At 39.4% G+C, this 18,244-nt stretch overlaps 1 protein-coding gene across 1 annotated transcript in view; it reads left to right on the top strand.

The window, feature by feature from the left end:
* Positions 1-18,013, top strand: part of itga1 (integrin, alpha 1) — a 59,922-nt gene extending 41,909 nt beyond the window's left edge. The window contains exons 7-30 of the mRNA XM_063478293.1: positions 650-798; positions 1,126-1,276; positions 1,359-1,533; positions 2,267-2,340; positions 3,720-3,867; positions 5,396-5,541; positions 6,592-6,732; positions 6,826-7,077; positions 7,279-7,409; positions 8,121-8,296; positions 8,398-8,549; positions 10,650-10,757; positions 11,776-11,855; positions 12,216-12,339; positions 12,426-12,506; positions 12,612-12,688; positions 12,856-12,954; positions 14,117-14,219; positions 14,348-14,461; positions 14,541-14,639; positions 14,717-14,824; positions 15,006-15,104; positions 15,222-15,335; positions 15,991-18,013. Coding sequence (XP_063334363.1) covers positions 650-798; positions 1,126-1,276; positions 1,359-1,533; positions 2,267-2,340; positions 3,720-3,867; positions 5,396-5,541; positions 6,592-6,732; positions 6,826-7,077; positions 7,279-7,409; positions 8,121-8,296; positions 8,398-8,549; positions 10,650-10,757; positions 11,776-11,855; positions 12,216-12,339; positions 12,426-12,506; positions 12,612-12,688; positions 12,856-12,954; positions 14,117-14,219; positions 14,348-14,461; positions 14,541-14,639; positions 14,717-14,824; positions 15,006-15,104; positions 15,222-15,335; positions 15,991-16,047 — 2,958 coding nt within the window. The 3' untranslated portion in view covers positions 16,048-18,013. The remainder of the gene's footprint in view (positions 1-649; positions 799-1,125; positions 1,277-1,358; positions 1,534-2,266; positions 2,341-3,719; positions 3,868-5,395; positions 5,542-6,591; positions 6,733-6,825; positions 7,078-7,278; positions 7,410-8,120; positions 8,297-8,397; positions 8,550-10,649; positions 10,758-11,775; positions 11,856-12,215; positions 12,340-12,425; positions 12,507-12,611; positions 12,689-12,855; positions 12,955-14,116; positions 14,220-14,347; positions 14,462-14,540; positions 14,640-14,716; positions 14,825-15,005; positions 15,105-15,221; positions 15,336-15,990) is intronic.
* Positions 18,014-18,244: the final 231 nt, after the last annotated feature.

Below are 18,244 nucleotides of genomic sequence, written 5' to 3'. Positions count from 1 at the left end.
TCATTTCAAAAAATAAAGAAATGAAGAGTGGCTATAGACGTTTGCAGAGTGGTTTATGGGTGCGTTCAGTGCAGGCTGTACAGTCATACATAAATGAATAAATGGAATAGTTATGTAACATCAATCAGATATAGAAAAGGGATGAATGGAGGATTATATTAGTTAGTAATTATGTTTAATGACTTTACTGTGCTCCATTATGGAATTTTTCCACACGTGTAAGATGCCCTTTATAAAGCTCTAAAGTTCATAAACTGAGCACTTTACAGTCTTTAAAGTAAATTCAGCCTCTCGCTCACTAAGTTTGAACCTGAGTGTATTTCTGTCCACTTGAATTGGATCGCTCTGTGAATGGGTTTTTCTTATGGTTACATTGATCTGGCTCACAGCTTGTGGACTTTTCCACAGGGAAGCACTGGAAAGTCTTCCTACTGTGGAGTCTAGTGGTTGGAAGTCAAATCTTCCATGGCTGCTGAAGTCCTCTGCAGTCTGTATAAAGAACATTGTGTCATATCAAGCTCACCAGACCTCAGCCACATCCTCTGCAGACTGTCTGGGGGGAGAAGCTGAGGAGAGAAGAACATAGAGAGAAATTTAATGTAGGAGAAAGTTTACATGTTAAATGTGTGAATGTATGCGTGTTTTCTAGGTGGGCATTGTGTCTTATGGTGAGACCGTGAGTCATCGCGTCAACCTGAGCCAGTTTGACAACATGCCTGCTTTGCGGGATTTTGTCCAAGACCTTCCTCAGCACACTGGCACCAAGACGATGACTTTCCTGGGCATTGATACTGCCAGGTACCTAACATTAGCTGTCTTATTTGGGCAAACCCGGCAACGGTTGACCACAATTAATAATTGAGTCTTTCTGGTTTGGCAAGGTTTAGTGGATATTTGAATAGGAAACTGTCATTTCAAGTCTGCTTGACAATTGTCATGGGCAGATTGTTAGAAAAAAAATAGCACAAGCCTTCCAATTGGCCTTGCAGATAAATTTTCAGACATGATGGAATTCAAATCTTATGAGGAAATTAAAAAATAATGTTGCAATTGATGTGTCGTCAGAAAAAAAAACTAGCATAAGTCAGGTTTGTCTGAGTAACTTTGAAGTTGATTGCATTTCAGAGAGGAAGCCTTCATGCCAGAGCGTGGTGCACGACCTGGAGTTAAGAAAGTCATGGTGATTGTGACTGATGGAGAATCACATGACTACTATAATCTACAAAAGGTCATCAAAGCTTGTGAGGATGATGACATTGAGAGATTTGGCATCGCTGTGAGTACAAAATATTTTGTGATGTTTCAGTTTTTGGTCAGAATAATTTATCCGTTAATGTTAAGTACTTTCTTGTTTACAGGTTTTGGGGGACTACGGTCGCCAGAACAAATCTCTATCAGAGGTGCAAAAGTTTATCAAAGAGATCCAGAATATCTCCAGTGAACCTATCCAAGACCACTTCTTCAATGTGTCTGATGAGGCTGCTTTAGTGAACATTGTGGATACACTGGGAAGCAGGATTTTGGCCTTGGAAGGTAAACGCATAGACACACAATATGCATGCTCTCAAAGCTACTTTAGCAATTTCACTTTTGTCAAAGAGATGGATGTTGAGATAGTTCGACAAAGACCGACAAAAGTAGGAAGGAGCTAGCCTTGCCCCGTAAATAGATCCAATAGGTATGAATAAAAATTACATGCTGAACACATTTCACAATTAAGACATTTAAGGCAAAATGATCAATTCAATCAGCTTTACTTATATAGCGCCAATTCACAACAAAAGTGAGTGTTTTATATTGTAATAGGAAAGCCAACAATAATAGAGGAAACTCCAACAATCATATGAACCCCCTATGAGCAAACACGTGTTGACACAGACCTCTATAAATAACTTTGTGGGCTCAGTTCATCATTTCAGGGTGTGTTGAAAAAGGTATGTTTACTGGCTAACGACTTCTGATTGATAAGTCGTTAGCATTTCACAGTGAGATCCACTCCTCACTGGTCACATTCATTTTAGAAATAATAAAATGGCACACATGGAAATGGTATTAATGCCCATCATTTTGATTATCTTCCTCTTCATGTTAAGCTAGCATAAGATATTACTTCAGTTCTGTCACAGACAAATATTTGCCTAAATTTCAAACGATACCCATATTTAAGTTTCAGACCCATATTATTTTTCTAAAAAACAGATTTGACAACATGTGATTATCTGTGGTTTATGTACATGTAGCTAAACTGAAATTTCCCTTTCTTCAGCTACAAGTGGAAATTCCACTTCCCCGATTCAGATGGAGATGTCCCAAACTGGGTTTAGTGCTCACACCTCAAACGTAAGTTTCAGTCCAACTGTTTATGTGTGATTAATACGCATACACCAAACTGCTACCACATAGATTGTTTACAGAGTAATAGTTGGGTCCTGCTAAATCACTTATTGTAACCAGACCGCACCAAATGGCTGAAGGATGAATCATATTTTGAGATCACAGCAGTGATAAGTTGCTCTATCTGTGGATTCAAAGTGAACTGTTTGCACGGACGTGGATTCATCAGCAAGGAAGTTGCTAGAAGGAACTTCCAGGAAGGAACTGCTGAACTCATCCCGACACAATACCGCATTGTTATCTCTGGTCCATCTACAGCTGTTTGGTGACTCAGCTCTGTGGGTTAATTTTGGGAAACTTGAGACTTGCTCACTGTGATATCCTGGTGCTATCTTGTCTGATTGTATGTGAATCAGAAAGCAAATGAAAGATTTACACAGCAGAAAAGTCTGTAAGGGATGTTGAGTCAGAAGGCTGATTGGATAAATTCAGTATCTATTTCCTGCATATAATTTAAAAAAACGCCCCTTTTTTATGTTCCTCCTCCTGCTCTTATCTCCTCTGACTCTCTCTTACTCTGAAGTGGCTCCTAAGCTGAGTCATACTACTGAATCCTAAACATGTGACGCCACACTTTAGCAGTCATTAGTGGGAAAGAGCCACTTGACGCACTTTGTTGTGGCTAATGAAAGATGTCATGTCCTGTTGCAACCCCTCCCATTCCTATTAGTTAACTGTGCTTCCTCTGGACAAAAAAGAGCGAAAGATATATTCAGTTGAAATAATATACCATACATGCTTGTTATTTTATTATGGGATCAATAGCTGTACTTTTAAGTTGCACTTAATGTGTACTTACAGGCCACAGTCCTATGCCAAAGTCAGTGCTCTTTCTTACATTTAAAAATAATCTTGATTTGTGCCATAGTATCATTTTTTATTTTATTTTTTCATTTTTTTATTATTACTTTTGCATAATATTGTTACCAAACAAATTCCAAATAACTATAATAACAGAAAGTTGTGAAAAGCACCCATCAGCGGTGCAACTTTGATTGTTTGGGATCCTGAAGGTCTCTGATGAAGGGCATTTACACAAGTGCAGAACTTAAATACAACTTTGTGATGCTTGTACTCTGCTGCTGCTTACCCCCACTACATTTGAGGGGCTAAGTAGTGTATATGAAATGCAGAGTCTACCTCAAAGTAAGTCTACCTCATCAATTTGGCATATTTTTGTGTTTGTATTTATTAGTAAATTTTTTTAGGGATATTTTGCTTGTTAGTGTAGATGTGTAAACCACTACACTATGGAGCCACTGTTTTGCTTAAATAAAGGATTGGGTTATTTTTTCCACCACATATTTGTCTGTTATCTCCCTTAGGAAGGTGTGATACTGGGAGCAGTGGGAGCTTATGAATGGAACGGGACAGTGGTAATGTACACTCCTGGAGGAGGCGTGGTTCCAGGGAAAGATGCTTTCTTTGACCCACTGAAAGAGGCTAGGAATGAAAGGCTGGCCGCGTACCTCGGTGAGTGGAAACTTCATAAAATTTATAGTTCCTTTAAATGTCACTGATATATAAATTTAAAGTCTTCATGAATTAAAAAAAATATAATAACTGACCTTTAAGTGAGTTCCTCAGCACAACACTTGCTCTTGTAGTTATTTACTTACATTACCCGTTAGTGCTGTTAGATGCATAATAGCAGCCTTTACTATAAAAGAGACTTTGTTTAAATGTTTTTTGGTGAAATGTGTTTAACATATTTACATATTATACATATTTAGCCTTAAAAATGAAGGGGTCAGAGTTTGTTAGGAATAAAATATTCTAACAACATTACTAATACAGTGCAAAAAATTAAAATCTACTCAGGAGGCTATTTATAATATGTACCTTTGCCTTCTCATATGTATTTATGTCAATTATGGAACCAAAATTATGGATAGTTTTAATGCTACTGCTACTGCTTTTTATGATGCTTTTATTACCGTCTAAATATCCAGGCCTACTTTGCTATAAAGCACTACAGGCCACTTTAAGTACTAGCTGTGTTTGTTGGATATAATCTAATTTAAAGCAGCCTAAAAGTAAAAAGGCTTATATTCTCTGTTTTCCCTTGATATGGAGAATCAGGACTAGACGTGTATGTGTATACTTCCGTTTATTGCATTTGGGGAGTCTGAAGAATTACATAAAGTCATGATAAATAAATAAAATTTAAAAAATGACTTTAGCAATTAATTAATTTAATGAATAAACTTTGGTTTCATGTATTTCAGTTTACAAAAATATTTTTGCTTCATGCTTATAAGTGCCTGATTAACAGTCTTCCTGTTTTCTCCTCTTCTTTGACTGTTGCATTATTTATTTAGATTATTTATGTTAATGATTTCTTAAAATATATCAATCTAAAGCAAGTTAAAGCTAAAAAAAATGTAGTATCCTGAATAAAATACATGGAATACACACCTTTTTTTTGTTCCACTGACCTAGATCTGATCTAAGTGTTTCTGATGTAAAATAAAGTTTTTAAAAAAAGATAGCTGCAGAATAAATATGGAAGTTTCTGCTGTGAGGGGAAAATAGGTACGTCATTTGTCTGACTTCGAAAGCAGATTCTGTTCTCTGTGTCACATAAATAATAATACACAGGCTCGTCGCTCCATGCTGATGCCTTTTATGGCCCGTAAAGCAGCCGTGGTATCTTAGTATCAAGTTATTTAATCAACATGTCATTAGATGGAGCGCTGGTAGCTCGCATACTATAAACTCAGCTGTTGGCACATGCTCGTTCCGAATGCTCAGGCTACAGCATGCAGAGCTGCGGTGCGCTTTTCTAAGTGGGTGTGTGTTCCTTTCCAGTGTTTTACAGTTTCCTTCTCATACGCAGAAGTAAACAGCTGCCAGGGGAGGCATTAAAAATATCCCATAAACAGAGCGAGGGTGCATTTCTTTTCTAGAGAAATCGTAAATCGCAGATACTTTTGTGACACTCCTGAAGGTTCGTACTGTTTGGATTGAAAAAACGTGCTTGTAAATGCACTCTCCGCAGGGTATGATGTGCAGTCAGCATCCACGTCTGAGGGAGAGCTGTACATCACAGGTGCACCGCGGTACAACCACACCGGCCGAGTTGTTATCTACGGACTCGATGAAAATAACAGAATCGTCATCTCGCAGATACTGAAAGGAGAACAGGTGAGTCTTTGGCAGGCTTGGTTAGCCTCGGTTCCTCAGGGCGCTTTTGCACTGGAGATGTGAGAAGCTTAAAGATGGTAACTCGCGGTGCTGTTTCTATCTTAAGCTAATTACACATGTGCCTTTAAGGAAAATAATAAAAGAAAGGGAAAGATGCAAAACACAGTAATTAATAGAAAACACACTTTGTCCGCTGTTGTGTTTTACATATCAGAGCCACTGTAAAAACACATCATTCACATAAGCCATTATTTATAGAAACAATAGCTTCATTTACGTCTGCGGAGCTCGCAGTAGAGGAAAAAGTCTGAAAAGGTTTTTGGTTTGTTTTTTTTGTTTTTTTTTAAAATCCAGCAACACATCCACATGGATATTGTCCAATGAGAGAACTCCAAGGACTGGTTGGGCAGATTGTCAGTAAGTGGCTCCAGGCCATTCGTTCCTGGCAAAAGGAAGTGCCCAATAACACAAGCAACACTATGTTTAGTCCATAGTGCGCTATAAAGGAGCGGTTTTTAAAATATGGCTACAAAATGTGCCTGTATGACAAGTCATCAGCCTGATTCAAACAGAAATAAAATAATGCAAAACCCCCCAAAACAAGTGATGTGCAACATATTTAATATAGACACACTAAACGGCAATATAACAACCTCTCATCCGAGAAGCTTCTTCAGTTCTGAACGTCTTCAAGCAACTTAAAGAAGTCCAGACGCTTTTCTTTCCCAGCTCCTTAGATAGCATACAATATATCAATAAATAGTAAATAAATACATAAAAGCACAATAATATAAATATTAATGACTATGACTGTAAATGTGTGCATATTTATGTCTTATATATTCAGGACAAGATGCTGGTGTAATTCATCATTATTTTGGTCAAGATGCACCAAATTCTTTGTGAGCATTCAGCTATATTAGTTTATATTATATTAGTCTGTGGCTTAATGTGGGCTCTCTGGGTTCACTGCTTACTGCATATAATGTGCAAGTTGAATGTAACGTTCAGTGGAGCAAACACTGAAACATGATTTGGGGCTTTGCGCAGATTGGTTCCTACTTTGGCAGCGTCCTTCAGACTGTTGACGTGGATAAGGATTCCTTGACTGACCTGCTGTTGGTCGGAGCTCCAATGTACATGGGCCCAGAAAAAGATGAGCAGGGACGAGTCTACGTCTACAGGCTCAAGGTACAGAAAATAAGATCAGTCGGATAAGTTTTGTCAGACGTCTGCTAAAAGTCACGAAATAAAAGAGCTTTTTTTGTCTTTCCTCTGTTACAGAATAACAAATTTAAGCACGAGTATACTTTAAAGCCTATTAATCAGTCCTGCTGTACGCTCCAATCAGCTGGCTGCACCAATAAAAATGAGCCGTGCGGTGCCCGGTTTGGTACAGCCATTGCAGCAGTGACAGATCTTAACCTTGATGGGTATAATGATGTGGCGATTGGTGCACCTTTTGAAAATGACCACAGAGGGGCTGTCTACATCTATCACGGAGACCAGAAATCACTCAAAGAGAAATTTGTACAGGTGAGAAGATGGAATTTATAATACTGAAAGATCTGTTGTTGTTGTTTTCATTACAGTATACTTTAGATAAGGCTACAGATGCTTCCGCTCTGTGCAAATACTGTTTACCCAAGTTAGCGTCACTATTATAACCACAATGGATTTAAATTAACTGCAATTTTGCCTCAATATCCCCTGCTTTGTTTGTTGGTGTGTCCTCAGCATATTCCTGCAGGTGGCGATGGCGAAAAGGTGAAATTCTTTGGTCAGTCCATACATGGAGTCATGGATCTAAATGGAGATGGAATCACTGATATCACTATAGGAGGTCTGGGAGGGGCCTCGCTGTTCTGGTGAGTCGTGGCCCATCCTCACATACAAACATTCACAGCAAAAGCCACACATTCCACTTCAATCGTTAACAGCAGCAGCAGTGCTGCAGCCCAGAGACAGCATACATGTCCACTTTCCATTGCATTAATCAGGGTTTAGACAGCTGTGCATGTCCCACTGGGGTTGTAGGCTGGTGACCATCAACCTCCTTGTGATTTCTCTTTTAAAAACCCCCGCAACATACTTCACAGTTGGAGAGCAGCATACATCCTCAGCCCACAAAGTTTTGAAGCCAACAGCATGATTTAACCTCCAAGGCAGACTTTCTCCCACAGCTTCTACTGACAGAGCTTCGACTAGGCTGTGTGAAAACTCCATTTCCCAAGTGACTTAGAGTTTAAAAAGGATTTGGCAGCAGGCAGGCTCTTCTTCTTGGACTGCTGGCTCTGTTTTAGAAAGCTTAACATTTGGATGCCGAGAGCTGAAGCCAAGTTTTATTCTCAAGATGTATTAGTTCCTTCCTTTGTGAAAGCGGATGCATTTATTAAAATTATTTATTCTACTCTGACTGACTGCATCAGTGACATCATCTATTTGACGTGCTGCTGTAACGTACTACTTTGTGGTTCGTTGCAGTACTGTGTGCAGGATGTGCAGTGCTTGAACTGCACACGCACTGTTCCTGCGTGCTTTGTTTTCTAGTAGTTGATGCGTTTCATTTGTGTTACCAGGTCCAGAGATGTTGCAGAGCTGCATGCCAGCATGACTTTCAACCCCTCTAAAGTCAACCTCCAGCAGACTGAGCACCAGTGTGAACACGGCAATAGGAAATCTATTTGTGTGAAGACCAACTTGTGCTTTACCTACAGAGTCAAATCCAACCAGTCGACTGTAAACACAACTGCAAGTGAGTCATGTAACAAACCAACTTGATTCTGCAATTTTTCTCGCTTATTTTTCTTCTTTATAACCACTTTTTTTTTTTTTTTAACTTCGTGTGTCTTGTAGATATAACCTATACTATAACACTGGACAGTCTGCGTGCCACATCCAGGGCCTCATTTATTAGCAAAGATTTAAAAAATGACCGCAGGACTACAGAGAAGTTCACCATCATGGACGGAACGAAACAATGCATGGAGAAAACCTTCATGATGTCGGCAAGTCTTCAGTTGTGTTTTCTTACCTGTACAAAGTCTGACTTTATTTTCAGTCTGCATCTACTAAACACAACATTCAAGTGGATTCCTTTTGTTGCTGCGCTGCTCATTAGTGAAAGTTATATTCAGGCCTTCCTGGAAATGTTAATGGTGTTTTAGGGCTGTTAGCCAGAGAGGAGGGAGGGTAAAGCTGTCCTATGCAGAGCAGGAAGACCTAACATAAAACAGACCCCGTCCTGATCAAAGCATGCTCCGTTTAAACCTTGTGCTGCACTGGCCGATAAATTATCTGGAGACACTTGGAGGAAAGGAGTGAGGATGAAACAGTGATTAGAGTGAAGTAGAAGGTGAATTAGGTAGTGATCCATTGACTACTTTTACCTGTAACTGCTAAAAGCTTTTAAACCTTTGCTGTACCACCTACTTTAAAACCAAGCGTCTTCGTGGGCAGCTTCTGCTTCCGGGCATTCGTGCCAGCCATGGATTTCTCTGACTGGCTAACCCTTTAGTGAAGGAAAGAGGAGCTAATCGTTGGAAACAGCTGTTGTTATTATGTGTGTTGAGTATGAATACCTGCTCTGTTCAAGTGGGCAAGTCAGACCAGAGACTTCCCACTTGTCCTCAGGCAGAGGTCTTTCGGGGTCGAGAATTTAACAAGCACAGAAGAAGCGCCGCGTCTATATCCCCTGAATCCGAGACGGATCCAGATCTGAACCCGTCTCACAGAAAATTTGTCTCTGCTAAAGCATCAGTTAAAATACAAATAAAGTTTATATCAGTGACTGAAATACTGAAAAAAAAATCAACATAGCAACAATTTATAAACAGCGTGGTTTATAATTGTTTAAGCAACAGGCACAGTCTGTGCAGGTCAGTGTTGCTGGTTGTAAATGCGGCGCTTTCATGTTAAAAGCTCTTCATCAGCGTCCTTTGAGTTTTAATCAGCATTTGGAACGGTCTCAAGAAGGACTTCATCATAGGCAGCGCCTCAATGTGACGCACCACTTTCAAATTGGATCTGCGTGTGTCCATCATATGAAGGCTTTGCACACAGACACAAATAAATCTCAGTTACTTTGGTAAATTGCTTTTTTTCTCAGTAGCAGAGACCGATCACAAACCTGTGTCTGTCCTGACGCCCGTGGCGCTAGCGAGTGTTGCTTTTTTGACGGTTTTCAGTGAGGTGGCTTTGATGAAGGACTTTGCTACCACCATGATGATGCTTTCTTTTAACCAGTGAAAACACTGCCTCAACATCTCCTAAATGGACAGGAGCAAAAGTTTACGCTGACTCTTATAATCCCCAGAGGACCAATCCAAATACCTGTTGGTTCTCTGACCTTTGCTCTACCATCCGTTTGACATTTCTTTTAGCTTAAAGCAGGGGTGAGCGACTCCAGGCCTCGAGGGCCGGTGTCCTTCAGGTTTTAGATGTGTCTTTGATCCAACACAGCTGATTCAAATGGATAATGACCTCCTCAACATGTCCTGAAGTTCTCCAGAGGCTTGGTAACGGACTAAACATGTGATTCAGGTGTGTTGACCCAGGGTGAGCTCTAAAACCTGCAGGACACCGGCCCTCGAGGCCTGGAGTTGCCCACCCCTGGCTTAAAGTCAAATGCTGAATGGTTTTCCAGCAAAGTCTTGCAAATAGACTTGTCAAACACTTTATCAAGGACTGCACAGCAACACTGGAGACTTCATTTGCTCTGAAAATGCCTTCAATTCTTCCAGAGAATCAAAACAGGGGTATTATCTTGCTGGAAGTAGCCACTAGATGACCTTAAATAGTGGCTAAAAGGGGGTGACAAAGGTCAGGTGCAGTACTCAGATATGCTGTGCTATCTAAGCTGTGATTGACTTGAAGGGAGTGAACTGTGCCAAGAAAGCATTCCTCATATCATTACACAGCTCAGTGTTCAACTGACCATTTTACCACGTTTGTTTTGAAAGAATCAGTTTGCAGTTGATGCAGCAAAGCTTCAGCATCAGAAAGCAGCCAGTGAATTTTGACCTTAAAGTCCTCCGTTGTTCTTAACTTTTTTTCTCCCTCTGCCTTTTATTTTCCTGCCTGCTTTGCCTCATCGTCCTCTATCCCAGGAACGGCTAGACTTCCGAGGACCTCTGACTGTGTCTGTGGAGTTCGGAAAAGCTGATGAAGACGGTCCTGTGCTGGATGAAAGTCTTCCCAAATCCATCAATGCCAATGTAGGACCTCTTATATCACTTATGGTTTCTTTTAGTAAAATAATCAACTAGTTACACTAAGCAGAACATTTAAAGTTGCAGGCAGGAAGAATTTGACCCCAGTCTGTCTTTATAATCCCGTAGCGAGGGGACGGGTTTTCTTTTCTGGCTGCTGATACAGTACATTAGCTTCTGCAACAGCTGACTACCATCCTTCAGTTTCAGCCCGCATTAGTGTTTCAGCACCAGCAGCCAGGACCATCTTCCCACACCCCCACATGCATATTTCCTCTAACAAGAGGGTTCCCAGATTATTGGTTGGAGTGCGCGATGTTTCCCGACAAAGCTGGGAAACATCACAGGAGGATTCAGCTTCAGCGTGTACTAGAAAATGCATTTAAAGCCCGTACGCATTAGTCGCATTGTTATCTTTGCTCACACGTAAACACACAACCACATGTGTTATGTTCATGCTGCGTCACGGGGACCTCTCCTGTTATTGTTATTGACAGGAAGAGAAGGGGACAAACACCCAGAGAAGAGGAAGTTATCAAACGGAAGTGTTTTTCTTTTGACATTGCACTGCAAATGATATTCCAATCCCATCCTTTTTGGGAGAGAAGATAATGTTGATCTTATCAGTCCAGTGGGAGACTATTAGGAATGGGAACAAATGCAACTGTGAGCCTGAAACACTCTCAGGGGGGAAAGGCAAAGGAAATGAAGGTCATCTAAAGGAACACTTCTTCTCAGGGGTGCAAACAAACATGCAGCTTATTTTCATTCTTATTGCTAATTTCACAAGTTATCTACTGGACTCAGTATATTCATACTTCAATATGAGGCTATGAGAGTTTGAGTCTTTACCACGATTGGCTTGCAAAGTAGTTGTGAAGTCACGCAGTCATCTTGTATGTACAGATCTTAAACTCGGATTTGAATTGGCCTTAAACTCATACAAGCATCATTCTGCAAGGCCAAGTAAAAATGCAGCTTTTGGAAATATTTAATTTGTTATTTTCTTAAAAATGTCTTGTAGATTACTTTAATGGACTGTGGAAACAAAACTCAGACGTGCGTTCCTGACCTCTCCCTGAAGGCTAAATGTGATGAGCAGAGGTTAGTGGAATTATTATTATTATAATGTTGTTATAAAACCAAAAACGAGCATGACAGATCTTAGTTTGAGCATTTGTTTCCGTGTTTGCACTGTTTTCAGTTAAATACAGGAATTTAAATGAATTGCAGCTTTTTCAGAAATGGGTTTGTGTATATTTATACACATATATATTTTTTCTTGAATGTTATTCTGTACTATTTCTTTCTCATATCAGAGTTGTTACTTGATGTGTTGTAAGTCGTAGTTTTGGAGTCATTCAGCCGAGTCAGACTGTTCCAGAGTATGACTGCACCCTTGTGTTGATGTGTGTGCATCGCATCCAGCCATTATGACTTGTTATTTTTTATGTACTTCTCCAGTAAATTGATCAAAGAAAAGGAAATCATTTATTTGAATATCACTGTCAAAAACCTCAAAGACAAAGCTTATAACACCAACGTGAAAATCAACTTTACACAAAACATCAACTTTGTGAACGTAGAGGTAAGAACCCTTTCCCTCCTCTCTCTGCGCTATTTGACTTTACGGACTGAAGCAATGCGTGTAATTCTGTGACTACAATTCTTCAGCCAGATACAAAGACGACCACTGTAAATGACACCGAAGTGAGCATTGAAGTGGGGTACCCCTTCCTGGGAAACAATGAAGAGGTTAGTTTCAGCTGCCATGTGCAGGATCCGTAAAACATCTTACCTGTACAATATATTTTCTTTACCTCTGCTCACTAAACCTATGCTTTGATGTCATATCCACAGGAAACAATAACAGTGAAATTTGAGGTGAATCTCAAATATTTTCAGAAGGAAATTGAGTTCACCGTGACAGCTACAAGGTGAAAGAATCCCTCCATCTTTCTGCACATCATCAGGATAATAATAATAATTCTGGAAAAAAAGATGAAAAAGTTTTGTTTCTGCTTATTTCTGTGATTAATTGTCCAAAATGGTGGATGGATGTTCGTGTTAATTTTACATATGCATGTAAATTGTATTTTTGTAGTGACAATGAAGAAGATTTCTCTACCATGGGTGACAACAGTGTGTCTATCTCCATCCCTGTCAAGTATGAACTTGGACTCACGTTCAAAGTAGATGTAAAGTGAGTAGCTGTGAACCGACACCTTTGCATTAAAGATACATTATTTACTTTTCTTTTCTTTTTAGCCAGACAAGTAAAAGTTTCCACTGTTATTGATGATGATAATAATAATAAGAAAAAGAATATTAGCATTTCTTTTTATATTGGAATAAAAAGTTAGTACCACAACAGAGTCAGTCATTGTGCTGTGTTTTCCTCCTTGTTAACCAAGCCAGGAGCTTACGATGCTGCTAACATGCATGTAATGATAATGTCACCGTCATCTGGATTTGTAGTCTGGGGACTGTGAATGATGTGATAGTATATGGAATTGTATAAACACATAACATTCAACCACTCAAACTCATTTTCAATTCATGAACGACAACAATTATTATATTTTAGTATTAAAAATGCCATTTAGATTTAAAAGCTGATCCATACTGCTGGATTAACCACTATAGAAACATGATTTTGGTAATTACCACTGCTGGTAATTTAGGACAGGTGTGGCATAATCGTGGTCTATTAAAGCAGCTTTTATTTACTAAGTAATAAGAAGAATAAACAAAAAAACAAAACATGTATTGATTTATTGATTAATAAAGTCAGTGGAATTCATTAATTGCTTTTACTTTAAGGTTATTTAGGATTTCTCACACATAGTTTGACCCTTGACCTTTTGATGTCTTGCAGTCCAATAACTGTCTTCTAATAAATATTCACATTATAACACCTAGAGTTGCTGTGATGGCTTATTGTAGTATGCCACGCTTTCACTCAGTGGGTATCTACAGACAGATGCATCAGTGGAGCATATAGATGTACTTTTGAGCAATGTCAGGCTGTAAAATTGGGTTAAAAGAAGAATGAATGTTGTATTGACATCCTTTCAAAATCTTTGGAAGGTGATATTATGTCAGCCTTTGTTTGCATCTTGTGCTGCCAGCAAGTGGCCTAAATATGTTAATGCAGGTAAAGTTAATGCACATAGACTGATGGCTTATTCAGCATTGGTGTAGTTGGACTGGCCCTGTAAGGAATTAGGAATAGCTCAAGAATGTCCTTTTTTTAGTGGCAGCAAGACTTTTGGTTCTATTTCCTATAACTTTATTAGACACATCATTTTGCATCTAAAGCTCTGATTGAGAAGTGAAGAATGTAAAAAGGATGTCCCTTTCAGGTCGCCTTTGAACAACCACATTGAAATAACACAAGAGGATAAGTATCCCTCAAAATTCAGTGACATCAGTATGATTGGAGAAGAGGTCAACATCACCTACACGGTAACATCTGCACGCAGTGATCATATTGGATGATTTATGAATACAAACACAGAACTTATAGCTCATATGTGGCGCAGGGTGTCGGTAATATGAATTCCACTCCTTTTCTGTGTCTCACATGTCCTCAGGTGGAAAAGTTACGTGACGGGGTGACTCCAACCCTTGGCCTTGAAGTGAAATATCCTTTTGAGTCTCCGAGGAAGAACACGTTACTGTACCTGACGCATGTCACCTACTCAAATGTAAGTATGTTTCCATGGATATGCAAGCGTATGCGAAGAAACAGACCAACGTTCATGTCGTTTTCTCCCTACTCTGCAGATGATGTGTGACACAAAAGGACAGATCAATCCTTTTAAAATTAACCCAGAGGTTAAAGAGGTGAAAGTGAAAAAAGAGACGCTCAGTAACTACCTGCTGGTGAGTGATGACATTCGTGTTCTACAGATCGCTGAACTCTTCCTGCACCCATCTTACGTGTTTAATTTGCTCTGCAGCAAGACAGCCACACAAAGTTTGAATCGTTTAGCTGCTCGATTTCTGAAGGCAAAAAGATCGCTCAGCTCAACGTGGCGTTCAGATTGTGGAAGCCTACGTTTATCGAGGTACGTTTTGAGATGCGACGTCGCTGCGTGCTTTTGGCTTGTCTGGCTCTCTCTGACCAGCTCTTTCTCATGGGTTGGGATAAATATTAAATACAATATAGTATTGGAATAAAAGCAGGCTGACAGCTGTCTGATTGATGGACAGAAAGGAAAGAAAATATTTAAATATCTATCTTTACAGAGCGAGTTTTCCGGTCTATACTTGGTGGTGAACGGGACTTTGGACATCAGGAAGCAGAAAGACGTGTTTGAAGTGAACAGTAACGACATGATCAGAAGTGTAAGTCAGAAAGTTCTGGTATAGTAAGCATGTGACATCTCATTATCATTAAATGCTTATGTATGTTTACATATATGTGTATATTTAGAGTATGTACTGTATTTTTCCTCTAAACAGGTCAGTATCCAGGTTTCCAAAGATACTGTCAGAGGAATCCCGTTCTGGATCATTATCGTCAGTATCCTGATAGGACTGCTCATCTTAGCACTCGTTATCTTCATTCTGTGGAAGGTAATATTCTGCAAACTATTTCAAATCATTGTGACCATGTGACATCTTGTCACTGCAGAGCACACTCAAAAAAATTGAGGTGGAATAGTGGTTAGCATTGCTACGTCAGAGTGGTGGCTTCTCTCCAGAGTACCTGCAAAGTCCGAAAACATGCAATTAGTAGGATTAGGTTAATTGAGGATTATAAATTGCCTATAGGTGTGTGAATGGTTGTCTATGTTAGCCCTGTACCGTCGGATGTACCCCGACTCTCACCCTGGGATAGGCTCCTGTCCCCCCCCCCATGACCCTGAATTGGATAAGTGAAAGAGAATGGATGGATGCCTAAAAAACTTAAGTGTTTCAAATGGTCAACTAACAATTAACATGGCTATATTATGTGTGTTTGGGCTTTATATTGTTGGCTGATAAAACTTTTGTCTCAAGATCATCACTTCTGGCTCCAAAAAGCCAAAACATCTACGGCCATAGCGCTAGCAGGGAAAATCGTGGTAACCGCAAGATGTTTTATGTAAAGTTTATGCTTTAATCCTGATTTTAAGACAGATGATGACAGAAACTCTCAGCAAGAAAGCTAATAAGCATATGTCCAAAAATGTCAAAGTATCCTTTTCTGTTTTGAGTAGTTTTGTGACTCACTTTTCTGCTCTTCCAGTTTGGCTTTTTCAAGAGAAAATCCAGGGACTATCCAAAGGAGGAAGAGGCAGAGTGAAGTATCCAGACAGCCACCCACCATCAGGACCTACAAACTAACATACAGACATAGGAAACGCCATAAGACCCACTGATATTAGTGCTGTGACACATTGACTGCCTGGAAAACAAAACAAAACAAACAGCATTATCTTCACTGATTCCTGCACTGGCATTTATCAGGTAAAGCTTGCAAATACTTCTCAACTCTTTGATTTTCCAAGCGCTAGATTACAACACTGGAGCCGAAATGAAACTGGCTCACACGCGGAGACGAACACACTGACTATACAGAAGTATTTGCACATGCTATTTGTTCGACATGACCAACAAACAGTAACAGTACGCATCAAGTCCCATCAAGCAGTTCAAGAAGAGGAGCCAGAGGCGGGACGGAGGAGACCATCACTTGCAAGGCACCAAGTTGGCTAAAAAAGCACCATCTAACCAACTAACTCTGTGACATACAGCAGAAATCCAAAGGCTTCAGAGCTCCTGAAGCTGCACTCCAGCTTTAGAGGCAAAAAAAAGTACTCAGGTTTTTTCACAATGAGGATCCAAAGTTGCCTAAGCTACTTTTATGCACGCTTCTGAGACAATATGTGAACTTTCCATGTGTTGGACCAGTCTGTCTGATAGCTTACACCCTTGTGTGAAACTCTTTTGCTTGATTAGGTTTATGAAACACTGTATTAGGTATTAAGTAGTTGTTGTTCTTGCTGAATTTAAACCGTATAAAATGGCACATTTTTAATGTCAAAATGTTTGTTAAAGACCAAAACCTGAATGCAATTATTATTTTTTTACTTAAGAAAAGTTGCAGTCTGTAATTAACCTGTCATCACCTCGGTTACCATGGAGATACAGACTGCCACGTCTTCAAAATCCAAATCTTTGATTGTACTGTAAATATATCTGGTCACAAATGTAAAGCTTAACATGTACAGGATCGTGTTTGGATTTAATTTAATGTTTGTTTGTTTTTTGGGGGGTTTTCAGATCGGTGGTCAGAGAAATGATTTCGCTCAGGTGCTACAAATATCATGAATAACACATAAATATACACAATTTACACTCGAGAAAATGATATGGCTTTTGTCACATTTTCAGTGCTAAGATGTATGCAGATATGTAAATAATGGTATATTTTGATTAAAAGTATTGAAAGTATAATTACTCCGTAGTGAAATATATATATAAAGACGAGGGTTTGTATCCACTATTTCGGTTTCATTTGAATGAAAATGATATTTCGAACCTGTTGAATGACTGTGTTCTGAATGCCGAGGCTGAGATATCACAGCAGATACTTTGATTTCCTTTTAACTTGCAAAATAGGAACTTAATAATCATCCAGTTTAGAAATATATGTCCAACTGTTCACTAGTTTCCTCTATGTTGTAAAGGGATTCTCTGGTGGCTGTAGTGTGCACAAGCATAGCACACTCTAGGCTTTCTCTTGCTTTAAAGTACCTTATTTGTACCTTTTTGTTTCCAAAGTTTGCACAGCTGCCCGATATTTTAGAAGAGATTATAATCTGAATTGAGGAGAAACATATTCTAGCCTCTTTTTGTAGCTTTTTCCCCTCATAATTATGTCTTAATGCTGAGGGAAATAAGCAACAATAAGAGGCAGCTCTTCTGTTTCTTAATACTCCTCAGCTCTCACTCCACTGTTGACATTAAAGCACATGTAATAAATTGTATATAGAGAATGTGTAGCTGTTAGTCAATTTTTGGATTGTGTGGCCACGTTGGGTTCATGCACGAGGGTGGAGTTCACCTCTCTTTGTTCAGTCAGAGCTTACTTACAGATAACAACTCAGAGGAACTGTAGGAAGCAAAGTGAGCTCCAGCCCAGCCTTCTACACTGCTGTGAAATCTTCATTGTAATGCACTGGTTTGTCAGAGTGTATGTGTCCTCATTAGCACAGATATATGAACTGAATCTGATGTACAAAAAAATAAATAATTTTTATAAAGAACATCATCATTTCTCTTGCATTTTGTTCAGACAAACCACACATCAGAACTGTGATCTGTTTAATATACTGCTCCCAATCTGTCATTAACCACATCCCAAAGGTGCTCTACTGATTGAGATCTGGAGATTATGGACGCGAGCACTGTGAACTCGCTATCATGTTCAAGAATGATTTGAGATTTGCCAGATGGTGTTATCCTGTTGGAAGCAGCCATCAGAAGATGGGTAGCAA

The sequence above is a fragment of the Pelmatolapia mariae genome, linkage group LG7 (assembly GCF_036321145.2).
Source record: "Pelmatolapia mariae isolate MD_Pm_ZW linkage group LG7, Pm_UMD_F_2, whole genome shotgun sequence".
Taxonomy (NCBI): Eukaryota; Metazoa; Chordata; class Actinopteri; order Cichliformes; family Cichlidae; genus Pelmatolapia; species Pelmatolapia mariae.
The sequence above is the reverse complement of the archived record's forward strand: the minus strand, read 5'-3'. Positions and strand labels throughout refer to the sequence as shown.